The 19322-nt window shown below is 33.2% G+C and overlaps 1 protein-coding gene across 10 annotated transcripts in view; it reads right to left on the bottom strand.

Moving 5' to 3' along the window:
* Positions 1 to 19322, bottom strand: part of LOC143240030 (uncharacterized) — a 90608-nt gene that overhangs the window by 56365 nt on the left and 14921 nt on the right. For all 10 annotated transcript variants that reach the window (XR_013021526.1, XM_076481791.1, XM_076481792.1 and 7 more), the window contains 2 exons: positions 13322 to 13611; positions 2456 to 4531 (listed from right to left, as the gene is read on the bottom strand). Coding sequence is in view for 9 of the 10 variants with exons in the window: in XM_076481791.1 (XP_076337906.1) it covers positions 2456 to 4531; positions 13322 to 13611 (2366 nt within the window). In the remaining variant the exon portion in view is untranslated. The remainder of the gene's footprint in view (positions 1 to 2455; positions 4532 to 13321; positions 13612 to 19322) is intronic.

The raw sequence follows: 19322 nt of genomic DNA, 5'->3' as shown, positions 1-19322 counted from the left end.
GTTTATTTTTCACTATACTGACCTTATAGTCATGCTCGGGTAACATTACATAATTTGCACTGATGTGGTGCACATGCACTCATATCCAATAATATAAAAGTGACCTGATCTTTGCTGTGTTTTGGTGGACTAGTATTTTTTATTATACAGTAACATTTAAATTATTATATATTATATACATATGTAAATTATTATTATTTAGAAATAAGTTATGAAACTTATTTTTCTGAAAATAAAGAACAATAAATGAAGAAGCAAACTATCTCTTCCTGCTATGGCTTTTGAACTTAGTTGTTGCTGAATATAAGTTGCCAAGCCTTCTAAAATTTCACATGTAAAAGACAACAAACAAATATTTTTAGTTTGTATAAATACAGTTGAATAACAAAAACACAACTAAATTGATACTGCTGAATTCCATTACTATTTATTAAGCTCAGTAAATAAGCTGTATTTAAGTGTAAAAAAAGTAATAAACTTCAAGCAGACTAAAAACATAACCTACCTTCTTTAAATCTTGGTTTGAAAGAACATGGTAGTCTTTTCACAGGTTAAGAAAAACCACTAGGGGGTCATTCTGAGCTGTAGATTGGTTATTTGCATGTCATATATAGTAGTAAGTATATACAAGGGGCTGTTTCTAAAAATGTAAAAAGGTGAACAGGGCCACTGTATTTGCTACAGTACATAAGCCATATTTCAGCAAAATAAAAAGATACAAGGGTCTTATTTTACATTCTAGCTGGTCAATATTGTTAATTTGAGTTTGCATTTTGTATGAAACTATAGACTTAGTATTTTGGTATCACAAACATCTAATTTTAACCAGTGCTGCATTCAACATATCACTGTGACTCACAGAAATCAATATTTAGGTGTGTTCTTTTAATATTTACTTTTAAAATTTAGAAAATAACTCATATCTAACATTAAAGTTTAAATTATGATCTACAATTTCATTCTAAATGTATTTAATATAAATTCATAAAATAGTAGTTCGATACAATTTTGAATCCAAGTAAACATACATGGTGACATTATTTTTGATCAGTGACATGTCATGAAGGGTTAACTGACTTTCTGGATGTACCTTAACATAATAATGAGTCTCAATAAAATAAACTACTTATTCAAGTGAAACACAATTTCACTAACTGATGACTAAAAATTGTGATGCCTAAAACCTTATGATGATAAAAACAAAGTCAAATAATTCATGCATGTGTTTTTATGATGCTTCAGCTGAAAGGGGAAGAAAATTATATTTTCTCACCTTCAATAGATCAATTTGTAGCCAGAAAGTTTATATTTTATGGAGATAAAAGCAATAAAATAAATGCTACATGTCACACCTATCACAGAAAATCTTGCTTTTGAAAATTATCACAAATTCTCCCTGATTTTTGCTTTGTATATTATGTAACTAACTGAAAGTGAGAATTTCACTTAACTGACAGTCACAGTCTACATGTCTAGGGCCTTATTGTGCACACATTTGAAAATGTTGGTGCCAATTTCTTTACATGCTCATGCTGAAGTTCTGCTCGACCAAGTAAGATAATTATTATTAAAGTCATTTTGATCTTTAGTTCAAAAGCCAGAAAAACAAGTTTCAGAACATTCTATTTTATATGTGTGGAAATATTTCATATCTAACTCGGATAACCATATTAAAATAAAAACTTCTGAGAACACATTATCATGACACTGAATCAGGATGAAATTATGATGTTGAGTTGGATTGTACAAGTGCAAAATTTCAAAGACAAGATTTTATAAATAAGAACTAAATTCCCTAATTTTTAATCTATATTTCTTATTTATTGTTATTATATTAACAAAAATGTAAAGATTAGAAACATATTCCAAGTAATTTAAAATGATATACTGGTAATCAGTGACAATATGCACCAAATTTCAGCACTAATAATTCAACATGAACATGCAAGTAACTGAATAAGTAGTTCACAGAGAGTTGTCTGGCATGATAACTATCTATCATGTCAGACTGAGAGGGAAAAGTTCAAATGTAAATTACAAACAACACAAAATATCCATTAGCTTAGACTGTAAAATTAAATATTGCATAACTATCTGTTACAAAATTCAAATATTTTAAAATTAAGAACAAAAACATAATCTAGATATATAGCATTTGGGTAGAAAAAATAACACAAAATATATATTTACTTAAAAATCATTTGATACTCATTTAGAAAGTTTTAGTGGTGAAGCTGATGAAGTCCAAAAACTGTAAGGTGAAAGAAATATTTTCAAGTTTAACATGAAAATCACCTTGTATTTGGCCTAATTAACAGTTTGATTCCATACATCCACAGACAAATTTTCAGTAAAAATAGTTCATTGAAAATCCAATTTCTGTGTACAAAATACTTGTAATCTTTACTAAAAGCTTTCCACAAGGTTATGTTCTTCCTTAAAAAAATGAAATTACCTTCTTTCAAAGAAATTCTTCGTTTTCCTCTTGGCTTGACTGGTTCTACTTCTTCCATGGATGATAAGCTGATATGGTCATCAAATGATGACAAATCACTTGTGTGAACAGAACTTACAGTGCAGGAAACTTCAGATACATCTTCTGTAGACTTCTTATCATCATCGTCACACAGGTCACTGCTATCTTCATCAACTCCCTTGTTTTTTGTTCTTTTCAGATCTTCTCTCAAACTTATGTCTGAATCAGTGTTTTCTAACAACATTCTATTTGAAATATCAAATAAATTTTTACCACTTTTTTTCTCAGCATCACATTTTAAAATTATACTGGAACCTTCTCTTGCTGTTTCTTTTCTCTTTGGTGAATTACAGCCAGTATTTGAATCACATTTAAGCTTCCTCTCTAAATCAGTATTTGTATCCATGTCATAACTATCATCTCCAAAATAACATAGTTCACTTGAATGTTCTTCAATAGCAATCTTCTTCTCAGTTGAATGTGAATTTTCACTGTCACTATCACTTTGTCTCTTTACTTTACAAGGTTTAGGTCTTAGATCCAATTTTTTGTTTTCAATTTTACCGTCTTTTTTGCTTTTTTCTATATTTTCACTTATTTCAGATTGAGGTTTGTTGCTACTTCTATACTTTTCTGTAATGCATTCTTTTTTCTTTTTTCCTGTAGAATTTCTACTCTTTTCTTTTTCAAACTTGATAGAGTCTGTTCTTTTTTTATAAGTTAATTTATCCTTACTGAATATTCTAGAAGATTTTTCATAAGAGGGTGATGACAAAGATAATTTTTCTTTATTTGAAGATTTAAGTTTATCAGACGCATGGTCTGTTTTGTTAATAAATGATTCTTCTTCTTTCTTTAAAAGTTTGCTGCTTTGTGGTTTTAGTTGTTTCTTCTCTGCCAGTTTTGATTTCTCATTTGACATTTTAGATGTATCATCATTCATCACAGGTTTCAATCTGTTTTTGCCAGAACTTTCTGAAGATGACGATCTTGTTGTGCTTCCTTTAGAAGTAATCCTGTTAAAAGTTAAAGATTTTGTGGATTTTTTTGCAGATCTTGCACCGTCTTTGCATTTATTCCTAGATAATGTCAATAACTTTTGCTTGCCTGAATCTGGCGTCTTTTGTGATTTACTATGAGAATTATTAATTTTAGCCTCAGTAGAGTCTTGTTTCTTTTTATTTTGGTCAAAGATTTTTTTATGATTCACACACTTTGAATTTTCTGATTCAGGTTTATTTTTTCTAGTTTTCTCAATGGTAGTACTATTAACTGAACTAAATTTCTGTTTACTTAATCTAGCCGTCATGGACAAAGTGTTTTTTTCTGCCATCTTGGATTTTTTTTTCAATTCTGTAGACTTTGAATTTCTTTTATCATTTCCTGATTTATTAGCTTCTACCCACTTTTTTGACAATGACTTGTTTTTAACTGAGCCTTTTAACCTTTCAGTATTGGATGCGGACATATTTTTATTTTCATCTGATACTTGAGATTTCCCTGAAAGCTTTGATTTGAAATTCTCTTTTTTTTGTTTAATGGCTAATTCATCTTTCTGAGGTATTTCTTTCTGTGATGACTTACTAACAGTTTTGTCATCTTTTTCACATTTTGTCTCAACATCTGATTCTTTCCCTAGTTCTTTCTGGCTTTGAGCATCTGACTTTGATGACAAAGTTTCTTTCTCATTCAAGCTGTCTTCATTACTCTGAATCTCCTCTGGAAAATAAATTTGTTTAGAGAGCAGATTTTCACTTGTGTCAGAAGAATAACTTGGAAAATATATGTCTTTCTCTCCATATTCTTTTTCTCTAGTACTTTCTTGACTGGAATCCTCTGTTTCACTTAATTTTTTACTTGACAAGTCACTTTCTGGAGGTTTGACATTCGGTTTAGTGTAAAATTCAGCAGTTACAGAGAGAGTTGCTGGTTCTTGAGCTTTGAATGACTCAGTGTCATCTTGATAACAATATGATACATCCATAGGTTTTTCTGTATCTTTTAAGTACTTATCACTTGCTGGCAGTTCAGATTCTTCTTTAACATGTTTGAACTCTGAAAAGTTAAAACATATTGTTTAATTTTTAAAAGAAACACCTATAAAATTACAACAAGTTTTTACATCACAAATTGTTCAAGAGTATGAATAATTACAAGGAAAAAATAAATGTTTCCAAATTACAGCAACTTAATCATCTATCAATAGTTATTTATGGTCTGTAGAAATGAAAATTTTAACTTATCAAATAGAATTTTTCCATTACACAAAATTCCCAAGGGTATAAATGTGAAAGCTTAAGTTAATTTTAAAATATTACTGCATTTTTAAAACAAAAGTATCTTGTAAAAACATGTTAAAGCAGCAGAAAATAAGAAATGAAAAACACTACAAATAACAAAGCAACAGTTGCAGAATCCCAGCTGAGAAGTTTTGGAAACTAAAGAAATCTGAAGTACAAAATCTAAATATTTAAAAAGTGTATGTGCCATTGAAAAAAACACTAAAACATTCACAGATTTGGTAGGTTGGTTGGTTGGCAATTATAGGCACAACTTCCACCTTCATGAGGACACCCAAATAGCAAGAGAACATTTAGTCTGGAAAAGCTTGTTATCATATTGCTCACTCCAAGCCAACTGCCAATTGGCATGGAGCTGAACTGTGAATAAAAGGCCGTAGTCCACATATGGTGCAGGCACAGAAGTGATAGCAACAGAGCAGACAAACTAAGACACAGTATCAGCGAGCTTGTTCCCATGAATACCGAGATGGGCTGGTATCCAGAAGAACTGGATAGAAACAAAAGATAAACAGGCCAGTTAGTTTTGAATATCGGCAAAAATAGGGCAAGAATGAATGTGAAGCAACTTCAGGGCCAGAAGAGTTAATAAAGTCGATATAAACAGTACAAATGGAGTCCTGCATAGGTTCTCCATGATCTAGGGCAAGATAAATGGCACACAAGTCAACAGTGAATAAAGAAACTGTAGAGGGGATCCTGTGTGTAACTACCAAACCACAACAAACCATGGCAGGGCCCTTAGGGTCACCTGATATCAAAGCATCCTGATGAATAGGAATGGAAAGATGGTTACAAAGATGTTCTGCAAATAGATGACAGTACTTCCAATCAGGAGAATTCTGCTCCTTCAAATGGCTCAAAGAAAGGTCACAGGTTGGGATGATAATAAGCGATGGTGGGATGGGCTGATCAGTGGAGACAGCAATGCCATCCAAGAACAAGAACCAATTTGGCCAGCTGTAATTAGACACAAATACCAAAAGGAAGAATGGTTGATCATGTATTTTAAAATAGTACAACCCATTTCAGAAAGGGGACACAACCCCAAGTGGGATGCTGAAGTAAGGAACAAAGTTTTGAATAATACAGTAAAGGAAGTTGCAATAACCAGAGGTTCAGGAGATTCAGTGTACAAGCTCTAGACAGGAAAAGTGCAGAAAACTGTTATGCCAAGCCTAAGATCCAGATGGTGAACAGGGTCTAAAATCTTCAAGGCCAAGGTCTTAGCAGAACCATAGATAGACCAGAGACCAATATTCCAGTTTGGATCCTATTAGGGCACAATAACTGTTATAGAACAGAACATCGAACAACTCTCCAAGAGATGGAAGAAAGGATTCAGAGGATGTTCAGTGCCCTTGTACAATTGCATGCAGCTGATTAATGTGTGGATTAAAGGTCAACTTGCAGTCAAAGATAAGCCCCAAGAACTTTACCTCAAAGACAACAGGAAAAAACAACATCACTAAGATGGAGCTTGGGATCGGGGTGAATACAAATAGAATAAAACACGGAATAATTTTAACAGTCAGGGCCCCAATACCTCAAAAACCTTACAGAGGATCTAACAACCATAAGGAAGAAGTTATAGAGAACAGTAGTAGTTCTTATGCACTTCTGGTAGCTTTGTTTCATATAAATAATGGTAACTTAAGGTTTTGTGTTGGTTTACAAGATTAAACATAGCCATAGTCAAAAAACCTTACTCATTACCAAATATGCATGCAACCTTAGATACTTGTATAGGGGAGCACATTATGCTAGAAGATACACACACACACACACACACACGTATATGACACAGGGATGTGTAAATATAACGAACTTAATATATACTACAAAAATATCTCTAGGAAATATGGGTAACAAATACTGTGATAAGAAATGTATTGGACAATCTGCCTTATCTCCTGAAGTTAGACTGAAAGAACACCAAAGCCATGTGCATAGAGAGGCCCAATCAAGGATAGAGTTAGAAGACAGATATAGTAGGAAGAGAACAAAAAAATAATGGGAAATAAAAGACAAAGAAGAAGCCAACTAAATGAGCACAAATCCAACGGGTAAGGGTCACAGGGGAAAGGTTGTGGTCAGAGAAGGATTCCAACTGAAAATGAAGCAGGAACCAGACTCAGGGAGGGAAGATGTGTAAAAGTAATAGAGAGCACAAAACATGCAGAGGAGATGATCTGCACTGGAATGGGAAAAAAAAAAATGAAAAATGGCTGGACAGTACATTAGCTAGAAAGTGACAAGCAGCCAAGATCATGTGACAGAAAATACAATGGTAACAGATATGTGACATGTTGAGAGAACACACATGACAACCAATGACAGAAAATCAGCAAAGTGGGATAAAAAAAAAGTAGACATTAGATCGAAAGCATGTTGGTAAAGACACAGAGAATAACACTGAAATAAAATGGCTATGACATTATAGGACTAAACAAATAATAAAAAAAACACAAAGATAGAGGATAAGGTCACTCCATAGTCTGCAATGGTCAATAAAACAAATTATTGTCAAACAGCCCAGAAAGAATACAGAATGGTAAGGAAAGCAAGAACTTGAAGGTAAATAAACATGGTGCAGAAATCATTTGCAGAAGCCACTACATGCTTTTACAGACCACTAAGGGAGGGCAAACTAAACACAAGCTAAAGAGATACCACTTATGCAAAAAGTCTGGATTGCCTTACAAAAAAAAACCAACCATGGTGCCAAAATGCAGATAAAGCAAGAAAAGACACCAACAATCAACACTGACAAAGGAGGGGCTGGGCAAATGAAGAATCAATGGTGGGGATGGCTGAACCAGTAGAAGAACAAGGAACAAGAATAACAACAGGCATGCAGACTTATAACAGAGCAATGGTAATGACTTAACATGTATGCTATGAAGAAACCGTTAAATGTGAAAGTAAAAGATGGGCAAAGGCCTTGACAATCTGACAGAAACATATATATTCACAGCCAGAACCAACTGTAAGGTTCTGGATGAAAATACCTGTCCCTCATTAAGGCAAGAATGGATGCAATGCTGGGATGCTGAGGAAAAAGGAATATAAAGGGAAGCATCTGAAACTTCCATCTGAGTCATTTAAACACCCACAGCAAAAACTCACCAAATGTTCAGGAGAAACTCCAAAATGGACCAAGGAAGTTTGATGAAACATGAAAGGCTGGAGAATAATTACAAATCAACTAATACAATGGAAGAATGAATTATAAGCAACTGGGAATAAAACCCCACACAAGAGTAAGTGACAATATGGTAGCATTGTAAAAAAGAACTTGAACTCTTTTTGACAAATGCAAGTAAGAAAACATGTTCTCAAGAAGATAAGAAAAAAAGTCTATGAGGAGTGGAGACTGTTGAAGAGACAGTCCTATCCATACATTCAGTACTTGCGTATCTCCAGTAAATATGTGCTGCAGATGAGCTTGCCTCTGAAAACTACAATGCAGGTTGCAAAAAGTTGCATGTAAATACTATGAGAAGAATTCCAGTGGTCTCCCAGAACACTCCATCTTACAGTGGGTACTGACTGGGACACAGCAGATGATCTGATAAATTTCTGTTAATCTGGCCCAATGTGGAGTTGTCGGTAAATAAACATTGTGAGGCAGCACTAGTTACTTAATGCAATCCAAAAGTCCCTATACTACTGCAGACATAACAGCAAAATGGTGTAGATAGTTTAGTGTGAAACAAATGATTACAGGGTAGTCCATATCTCAGCCATAAGAATAAAGGGAAAAAGTTGTAGAGAGGAGACTCAAGATGGCACACTTCTGTTATCAGAAGGCAGAAGGGCATATACAAGATGTATAAGCTAACAGGTCCAGTCCATAATGGGGTAAGGAGGGAATCCACATGTGAAGAAAATGTGTCTCACTTAGGAAATGACAGTAACAGAAACCACAAAGTGGAAGGATGCAATAAATCACCAAATGGCCCATACAGAACAAGAGTATCTGTCCAGAACAGAAATAATATTGAAAAGAGAAATTGAAGGAGGAGATACTAGAAAAATGGTGTGACAGCATTCCCTTGCCATGAAATATGAAGAAAGAAAAGACTGGCCTAGGTAAAAAAAAAAAGTGATGAGAAAGTGGGAGGAAACAAGGACTTAGGTGTGCTTACAATGACAAACAGGAATAGGATTCACGTCTGGAGAAATCAAAAATATCTAACTGAGGTTCTATGGGACCCAGATAACAGAGGACAGTGACAATAACAATCCTATTCCACAGTAAGTAGTAATGGGAGAAGTGGAGAAGAAAGAAATAAAATGGGTAGAAAAAGAAGCGGAAAAGACAGGAAACTGTGACATTGAGAAAGTCAGAAGTTGAAAAAAAATGCCATCCTAAAACACAAGGTAGAGTAGACACATCATAGAAGAACCATCCTGTTTCACAGGAGGAATGTTTTACGTTATAATAAAATCAAAGAAAAATGGTGAAAAGGAAACCAAGGTGATAAGTGTGTCACATACATTGGTACATTGAAGTAGAAGACTAACAGCAGTGGGACAGCTGAATGATCATGGAGGTAAACTTGACAATCTCTTGTGCAATGATAAATGAATATCATATCGCAGGGAAAGAATAACACGCAAGGGTGGATCAGATGTGATAGAAAGTTGGAAAGTAGGAGATAGGACTGAAATAACAGAAACAAGGTTCAGAGAAACTGTGAGAGGACAGTAAAGGGGCCTCATAAGAGGTGTCTCCAAAATGAGCAGGGATCTGAAGGAGAAAATGAAGAGGGATACAAATATAAAAGAATGGACAGCCTAACAAGACAGGACTGAAGAATCAGGCACAGGAGACCAGAATATTGGATGTCAGCAAAGAGGGGTGTGACCAGGTAACAACAGGAGCATGAACAATGGAAGACCAGTGAGTTAAAAAAACAATCAGTGGGTATGACATGTCATATTAAGAAGACACCCTGAAATAATTTTTAATGTTCCCCAGAACATACTAAGTTATGAATACATTCAAGTGGCACAGACTCAGAACCAAATCTGAAGACTATTGTCTATCCATAGACAAAGAGTACAAAAAAGGGGATTAAACTTTATCTACTCTGAGTAGATGTTACAGAGCAAGTAGCCACATCTATACATTAACAATGGGTGACACTGTATGGAGCAAACAATTATGTGTAAAAAAACTAAGTTCTATTGGTACACAAAGTGGTAATTAACTAGATTCAATAATTACTGTACATATATAATGTGAAGAAGTAATGAAACAGGACAAAATGTTACCTACAATGGGTACACTGGAAGTTGTACAAAACAATAACAAAATACTATTGTCAAGGTGTGATATAATTGGTAAACAATTTATTCAAATCTATCTTCCGTTGGTAAGTAAAGAAGTAAATAACCACGCTTGATCTTTATAGTCTATGGGGACGTATTAAGGTGCCATTAATGATGACAAAACATTACCCACTACACACAAATGCTAACAAAACAGTATTGTCTATGTGTGACTTATCAAGGAGTAATTGGCAGGAACTAAACAGTACCATCCATGGGTACATATTTAGCAGTAAATAATCTATGATACAACATTAACCCTCTCTACCCAGGTATTTTTTATCACATATGACACAAGGTTTTAGTATCTTTCATTCAAAAGTTTATTAAACTACTTTTTGTTCATGTTATACCAATTTGAAAAGTATAAACTATTAGTTTATTTTAAAATATACCATATTTTAATAGTATACAAGTTTAAAGTTTTAATTCCATAAGGCAATATTTGAAAAAACCCTGAATTTCTCCTAGTGTGACATGTGACATTTTCTCTTAGCATGTCATCATCCATATTTTGTCCACCACCCCTTGAGAAAGCACAAAATTAAGCATGAATTACTCTCTATAAAATCATTATTGCTCAGATAAACCACAATTACTATAGTTTTCAACTTTGTTTGGTTGCAGAGTTATCAAGCAGAAAATCAGCCTCTTCCTACTACACCCACCTGTCACATCTACCCTTTCATAATTTGTCAATAGTTTACTCTTACATTCAATTATATATCTGTCACCAATAGAAACTTAAGGTTTTCATCTATCATATGACATTTTGTATAATGTTACATTTTGAACTATTAAATGCCACGTTCACTCTTGGTACAAACAGTGCTCCAATGAGAAAGTTAATGGCTAGAGTAGATGAATTTGTAACAACTACTGTCAAAGAGTTAGGAAGCCAGAAAATTTTTAAGAGTTAAAGGAATTTGTATATTTTTTGCATGTTATTAGTTTATATTGTTTGGAGCATTATTTAATTACATAAAAATTATTAAGTGCAATACTATGAGTAGTATTAAAAAATTAGAGTTAGCTCTCTTCAACAACTAAAAGCAAGGAAAAAGATTTCATAAGTATTTCATTTCTTGTTTTTCATGTTTATTCTTTACGTATAATCATAAAAAAAACTAAAATGTAAATTATAAGGATACTTTTACATTAGATTAGATTAAGTAACATAAATGAATAACAATAAAATAAAAATGTTTGAAGAGGCATGCACGTGAGCTGCTTGTACTAGTTATATTAGCTCGTGAGTAATATAATTCAACATTGTAATGTGAGCTGCACATTCCCCAAGTGATTTACAATTTATAAGTGCTTGGACAATAGTTGTTCATGGTTCAAAGTGCAATAAAAAGGGCAATAATACTATAAAATTTAATTATAAATAGATGTATACTGTCATGAAGTAAGAGCCAATTAGGATAAGTGAGCGCAGTTTAATATTACAATATTAAGTCATTACACAAAGAAAAAAAAATGTAATTTCGATTTTTTTTTTTTAGTTGTTATGAGGTTGGTCAGATTTACCAATATCATCCTGAGTTAGGTCAGAGAAAATAACATATAAACTGTTAAGTTTTACTTGAAAAAAAATGTTTGAAGTGTATTTAGGTCTTAGAAATTGCACAAAGGAAGTTTGAGATTTTTGAGATAAGAAAAAGTATTTTTAATTTTAACATGAAAATTTCTTTACATATAGACTATTCAACTAATACAATTAAGCCAAGTACTCACATGTGGGTACTTTTTCTAGAATATATAGCAGAAATACTCAATATAATAATGTACAAATCTTTATTTTATTAGAAATACTTCACTAAAAAATGATTTGTTGCATGTTAAAGACTTATAAAATTAACTGAAATACTGCCAAATTGCTGGTATGGGTAGAGAAAGCACTATGTAGAGGAGCAACAATGTTTCGACCTTCTTCAGTCACTGTCAGGATCACAAAGAAAGAAAGAGGTAACTGACCGATAGTTGACCACATGTTTGAAGGCTGTTGTGTAATTGAGTGTAGGAATGTAGAGGGCATGCTTAGATGTTGGATTATATTTATTAATATCGGTTTAATATTTATTAAATTTTGGGCTTGAGTTGTTGTACATAAAATTTTCTCTATAAGTGCGTTTTCTCGTCATCACAGATCATGGTGGGATGAGTTGACTGATAGAGACAGCAGTGTCATCCATGAGCAGACCTAATTCAGCCAGATGCACCTGCACAAGAAGGACAAAAGAAAGAATGCCAGACCATCTATTCTGACAAAGCATAGCCCACTGTAGTAGGAAGACAACTTCAGGTGAGATGCTGTGGTAAGGATTGAAGTTTTGAAGCATACACTAAATAAAGTTGCAAGCAGCAGAGATGAAGAAATTTGTGAGACTGAAGAAGTGCAGAAAGACCCTGTGCAGAGCTGAAGCCCCAGATGGTGAATGGGGTCCAACAACTTCAAGTCCAAGGTCCTGGCAGAACCAGAGACCAGTTCGGACCGAACAAAGGCATAATACATCTTTAGTACTGAACATCAATCTGCTCTCCAAGAGGTAAGAGAGAGGACATAGAGGATGTTCAGTGTTCCTGTACACTTGACACTTATCTGATTACTTGGTGAAATGTCAGAATAAATAAAATTTTGTCAACAATACTAGTTACAAAAGTTCATTATGAATTCCAAGAACCCATGAGTGAAAACAAAGAGAACACATAATATTTTAACCATACTATAACTGCCACATCAAGTTCTGGCAACACCTTTCTCCTAGTATTGAAATTGTTATTGTGATCAGCATCTCATGTTGCCTGGCCATGACAAATATTCACACACACACACACACACACACATTTGATTACATCCTTGTTTGCTTTCACAGCCAATGTAATATCGGAAACTTAAAATACAAGTAAGAAAATTGACTGAATATTTTGCAAAGAATTAACTTTAATATCTACAGTTATTCAAGCTTCAAAATCATCTAAGGGTATATACTAAATACACAGCAACAGTCTCAACACAAGCCTATGGAGGTTTTCACATATTTTTAGTACAAAGTTGGTAAAACATTTGTTTAAATAAATGCATGTGACACACGTAAATTATTATAAAAGTGAAACACAACAGAAGAAAGTTTTTCAATTAAATTCATGTAGTTCAGAAAGATTACCTTTTGAGCAGTAAAACATATAATTACATATGTACCTTTTGAAGACTGACTGCAGCTTCCTTCCTTTTCTTCTTTTTTTATAATTCCCAGTTGTGATGCAACTGGTTGAGGTGGAGCTGACCATGAAAGACTTGTACCCATTTTTCCTTTATACAGAGTTTGTGGGTCAGGTTTTTTCTCCTTTACATGATACTCCTGTGGAGGTTTTTCTAGACCAAGGTATCTTCTCACAGCAGTGTTGATTTGAGGTAGAAAAACATGATTAATCTTTGGGTTAACCACTTGTTCCACAACTCTTGCTACTCCCAAAGCCAGCATTCCTGATCTATATAGTATTACATGCAAAAACCACAAATGAACTTGAACACAAATCCAGTTGAACATTAAATATTACACACATATGCCACATAACAGAATTCTACAAAACATAACACTTATTAATCCAATCAAGAGCTGATTAAGTATAGGCAGTGTAAAAGATAAAGACAAAAATAAAATAATTCTTCAAATGTTAACATCAGCAACACTTCATCCCATTCACAAATTCAAATGAAATAGGTTTAAAACATATTCTCAAACCACTTATAACAGGTACTGATCATCAAAAAATCACATCCAATGAAACACAAAATATCCATCTGCATGATACTGCAGTTACACATCTGATTGCAAGTATATGCATACAAGTTAACAAATAGCTTTCAGTGTATTTACTCTTTATGAAGTTGCTTGTTAATTTTAGGTTTCTAGTGTCAAAATATGAAACATGATGCATTACTCATATCAATTCTCTAAATAATTTGGATCTTACAATTGTGTAGGTCAATTCTGACCCTTTACATTTTACAAAAACTACCAAAAAGATCAATCTATCTTCACATGACAACCACTCATCACTAAAATCATAGTAGCAGACTTCTTTTCAACACTCTTCACACAACCTAACATCTTTCATATGATAAAAGGATCAAAACTTCACACAACAATCCAAATGTGATCTGACTAGTGACTTTACAATACAGCCATTATGTATTTAGGTTTGTATTAATATTCATCTGTAACAAATATAATATATTAAATAAATATAAAGAAATAAAAATTAGAGACATTTAACTAAACATTTCTATTAACTATTTTTAGCTATGAATAATGTCATTTATACAACTTGGCAATGTTTTATGCAGATGTACACATCACTGCATATAAAGGCTTGTTTAGAACATGATAGAGACAGTAGACTTAATGGGTGGTGGTTGGAAGTTATACTAATTAATTAGGATAAGTGGATGGGACCCTTCATACTAGTATAATTCATTTACTGGGCTATCGATTAGTGTCTTTCTACCTTAATGGGGGCTGGAATGTTAACTTCAAGAGGTAAGTTTATTTAACTTATTTACCCTCAAATGGTAGTACCTTATTTTTCTTATTATTTTTCAATTAATTTTTAATTTGGAGAGCAGTCACCTCTGCATAACTGTCTGAAGGAATTAAAGGTAATATAGATGTGGGATGTTGAGGGCTTGAACACCCGCATCTCGCTCTCTTAACTTCTATTTCTATATCTATTATTTTAATTTCTATTGCTACTTCTTTATTTTTCTTCATATGAGACTGATGAATGAAGGTTAAGGTTGATAGAAAGTGTATCCCCACTACAATGTGGGTCCCACTTGCAGTTATCTCCAAAACCTAGGGTATATTTTATATCCCACATTATAGCTTGTACCCTGGGATCCTTCGAATTAGTGCAGCATTTCTTATTTTTGTTTTAGCTTGTTTTTGGTTATAATAAACTAATATAAATAGTCAGAAGTTTGGATTTACTGTTTTTAATGCAGTCCTTCCTTTTGATTTTGTTTACTTTATCACTATTAATTTTATCTAAAAGTATACATCACACTATTTCAAAAGCTTCAACACAGTATCAACCAATACTCCAAGATTCTTTTCTCCATCCATATAATTAAGAAAATTTCATTTTAAATTAGATAAGTAACTCATATTATTACACAAAAGCATATTCCTTCAGTTACTACTGTTAAATAGTTATCTGCCATGCGTTTTTTTTTTCCAACTAATTAACCAAAGTCTTTCTGTAAAATCATATCATGACAGTCAGATTTTAAATGTTTTGTCAATAGCAAACTTAATTTCTGAACTTCCTACTCATCAGTGTCATTAATGCAAATTATAAACAGTAACATTCCCAGCACACATCCAAGAAACACACTACTTATGACATTACTCCAGTTAGGGCATATGTTATAACATGTCAGTTACTTTTTTAAATTTATTTAAATAACTTTATCATCAATATATGTCACAAAGAAGTAGACTAGAATTAATGCTAAATAGGTTTTAATTTCTTAATTTGAAATAAAATAAAGAAAAAAAGCTAAATATCCTATTTTTGTGTGGCACATACTACATCCTCTTGTCTTATTACTCAATTTATATTTTAATATACCTGTTATATAATGTCTATTGTGGTTAATTCAAAACTTGACTGAAGTTATTTAGAAGCTGGAACATAAAATAAAAACCTTTCACATTTTTGGATTTGTTGAGATGTAAATATATTTTGCAAACCCACTGAAGTAAAACCTACCACAACTCCATTATTTTCAATCCTTTTGTCTACTCACATTTACTTCTCTTAAGTACATGCTTATAATTAATAGAAAGAGCATCTTTCAAACCACATAAATCCAAAAGTCTTTTGTAATTGGTTTGAAGAAGAAAGCCATATTTGTACTGGTAATTTGAAGTCAGTTGGCTAAATTGTTGTCCTGAAAAGAAATATTTTCTTTAACCCACACAATAGTTAGAAAGCCACATAAATAATAGTTTTTACCTGTACCAATATAAGAACTTGATAACATTTTGGTCTTATACAATGCATCTTTGAAATTATAAAAATTAATTTGTCTTTTCCTTCCACTTGAGAGAATAAACATGGCTTACAGAGAAGCTCAGCAAGTATGAAACCCAAGTACAAAACAATTTTGTAACTTAATAAGTACTAGAAGTTAACATTTTCCTAAACTGAAAACATATTTCCAATAATATTTACTTCTGCTGACAATATAACAATTCTTTGACATCAGCTTTGCCTACTTAAGTATTAGTCTCACATGATCCAAACTTTATCTCTACTTGAAGAAGTTCAAAAGGCAAATCCCCAGGTCTAGAGTGATGCGATCATGTACTTGACCAAAAGAACAGAATTCAGCTGGTCTTGAATTATGAATGTTTATCCTCACTCTCCAACCAACAGGCAAGGAGTATTCCACTTGCTCCTGCAATTATAGAACCTGTGCTCAACAAAAGACCTAGGATGAATGGGACCACTTTGCATTTGGAATTATGAAAAAATAGTGAGCCTCCTTCCATAAACAATATACAAAACAAACATTGACCACAGAGAAGAGTAACAGACACCACAATTGGATAGCATAAGAGTCAAATCTGAAATGAATATATGAGCAAGCTCTTGCAGAGGTTGGTGTCATGCCTACTAACATCTTGGAAAAACATCCAAGAATCTGAGTAGAAGGACCTCCAACATCATCCTTTTCTCCAAGGGTTGAAGAACACACTCTAATACTCTGGATGAAAAGCCCTGTCCACCACCCCAGTGACTGGAAACTGGGTGTGGTAAGGACTCCCTAGTTTCATCAGTAGAATCTATGAGTATATGCATGTTGGGGAGCCCAGTGGAACAGTGTTCTGAAAATAGTGCAATAGGTGAACCAAGATCCTTAAATTTGTAAAAGCAAACTGACAGAGATGTATTCAATCCAACAAACAACAGAGATAAGCAGAATCTCTTTTAGCTTTTCTCATGATAGTCCATGAGTGGTGGTTCATAATAATATGGGAATACCATCTAGTAAGTTCCTACCTAGATGGTCTTATGAAATATCTCATTTCTACAGAGCCTGTTGCAACCAGTAAAAAGAATAATCAAATTGGTTACTTGTGTGGAATTGATCTGAGAGAAGCATGTGCGTCTTGGAAAGACTCACCTTAAAGTAGAATCCAGTGGAAGCAAGATGTAAGGGACCCTGGAAGATAATGAGAGAAGACTATAACCCTCCTCATAATCCTGCAGATATTGTTAAAAACAGCCATGGGATAGGAGTAAACTCCCAGAAAAAAGCTGTCCATAAAAAAAAGTCCCCCTAATGGATAAATGAAATAGCCATCAGAGACAAATGTGCTAAATCTGATGAGACATAACTCTGAAGATACCTCCTTTATATGGACCAAAAATATGCAAAATGGATATTTGAGAATCCACCTCTAACAAAATGAGAAAAAAATCAAGGAAAACTGAATGATCCCATTGAATACATAGTCAAGATGATAACTAAAAAATGAGGTAAAATGGGTCACATAACACTTCCATGACTGACATGCCAAAACAAATGATCAGATTACAATTGATTGCAGATGTGAAAAACAAATTGCAAAAGAATTGAAAAGATGGATGTAACTCTTTTTCCCAGTTGGTAGAGATTTGGAAAGAAAGGACCTATCAGGATATAGATGGATCTCAGGGGAGTGAAAGTCTTACAATATTGCCAACAAATCCAACTTGTCATTCCAATATACTGGCAGCCAGAAAAAAAAAAAAACTTCCATCAGGAGACATAAAACCAAGGCAAGCAAATAGACAAAGGAGGGTACCATGTTTATCTGTACCATCATGTAATAAAACAGTTAATCTTCAAACCTGAAACAGAAAAGTCAAAAAGGAGGAGAAACTAAATATTCCCCCACCTCCACCAAGGGAGGAATAGACTTAAAGTGAAAAAAGAGACCCCAAAATCCAAATGATTCATTGAAGAGATGTAGCAGGTGGTGGGTCCAAACTGGACTCATAAGAAGACTACTTAATAAGTGTAAGAAAACAAAATCCAAATTCTTCCAAGGATCAATGAAAAAGGCAACTTCAGAAGCTCGAGGAGAAAACACCACAGGTCAAATGAAATTCTTCATCTTTCAGTGTAACAAACATGGATAGCACCAACTAAAAGAGGCACTAGATAACACAGGAGTAGGAGAGTTCAGCTTAGCCACCTTGTTAACAACAATATTACAGGAGTTTATACCCATAAATATCATGTCTTTTTTTTTTTTTTTTTTAGATTTTATAATTATATTGAAATACACAAGGTGTCATGAAAATCTCAGTCCTTTACAGGACAATGTGTAACACTCATAGAAAATTATGACCAATGCTTTGTTGAGAAAATTGATTACATTATCTAAGCAATGTGCTTATTTACAGCACCAGAATAGAGGGTGCAATGACTAAAGTGGAAAAATTTGCAAATTAGATACTGCCAAGTGCATTTAGGTGGGGTATAAAAGACAGGAGAATGCAAGACCAACACTTAGACAAACAAAGCCAATGTAAAAAAAACCAAAACAAACAAACAAAATGCTATATTGTCAGTGTATAGTAAGTATGTTTTGGAAGTCATTGTTTTTTGATATTTATTTATTGTTATATGTTTTAAGAAAAATAAATAATAATAATGCATTTATAAGCAAATGGTAATAACATATATACATGCTCATAAGCACTTACTTTGTGTACCTATACTGCTAAATTCTGATCATACCAGGAGGATAACTAAATTACAAATGCCAATGAAGTTTACTGAATTGGCATAAACTTTGTACAGAGTAATATCATAAGCATTTTCTTGGTTTTTTATTCCTTTCAACAATTCTAGTTGTGTATTGTAAACAAGTTAATAAATCCTCTCTCACTATGTCCTTTGAAGATGAAATTACAGTAAACTCTATAAAAAATAGATTTGATAATTGTGCCGAATGAGTTTGTTTGCTACCCATGATGTTACATAAACAGTCTAACAGAAGTTGTGGTTCATTACTTTATGTTTAGCAGGTTTCTATTTTAGCTATTAGTAGCAAAATAAAAATAGGAAATGGATGCAAAAAGATTAGAAGCAGACACTCTTTGGAGAAATACTTTGGAACATATGGTTAATACTAAAA

Source organism: Tachypleus tridentatus, chromosome 13 (genome assembly GCF_004210375.1).
Source record: "Tachypleus tridentatus isolate NWPU-2018 chromosome 13, ASM421037v1, whole genome shotgun sequence".
Classification (NCBI taxonomy): Eukaryota; Metazoa; Arthropoda; class Merostomata; order Xiphosura; family Limulidae; genus Tachypleus; species Tachypleus tridentatus.
This window is presented reverse-complemented; position numbering and strand designations above follow the sequence as displayed.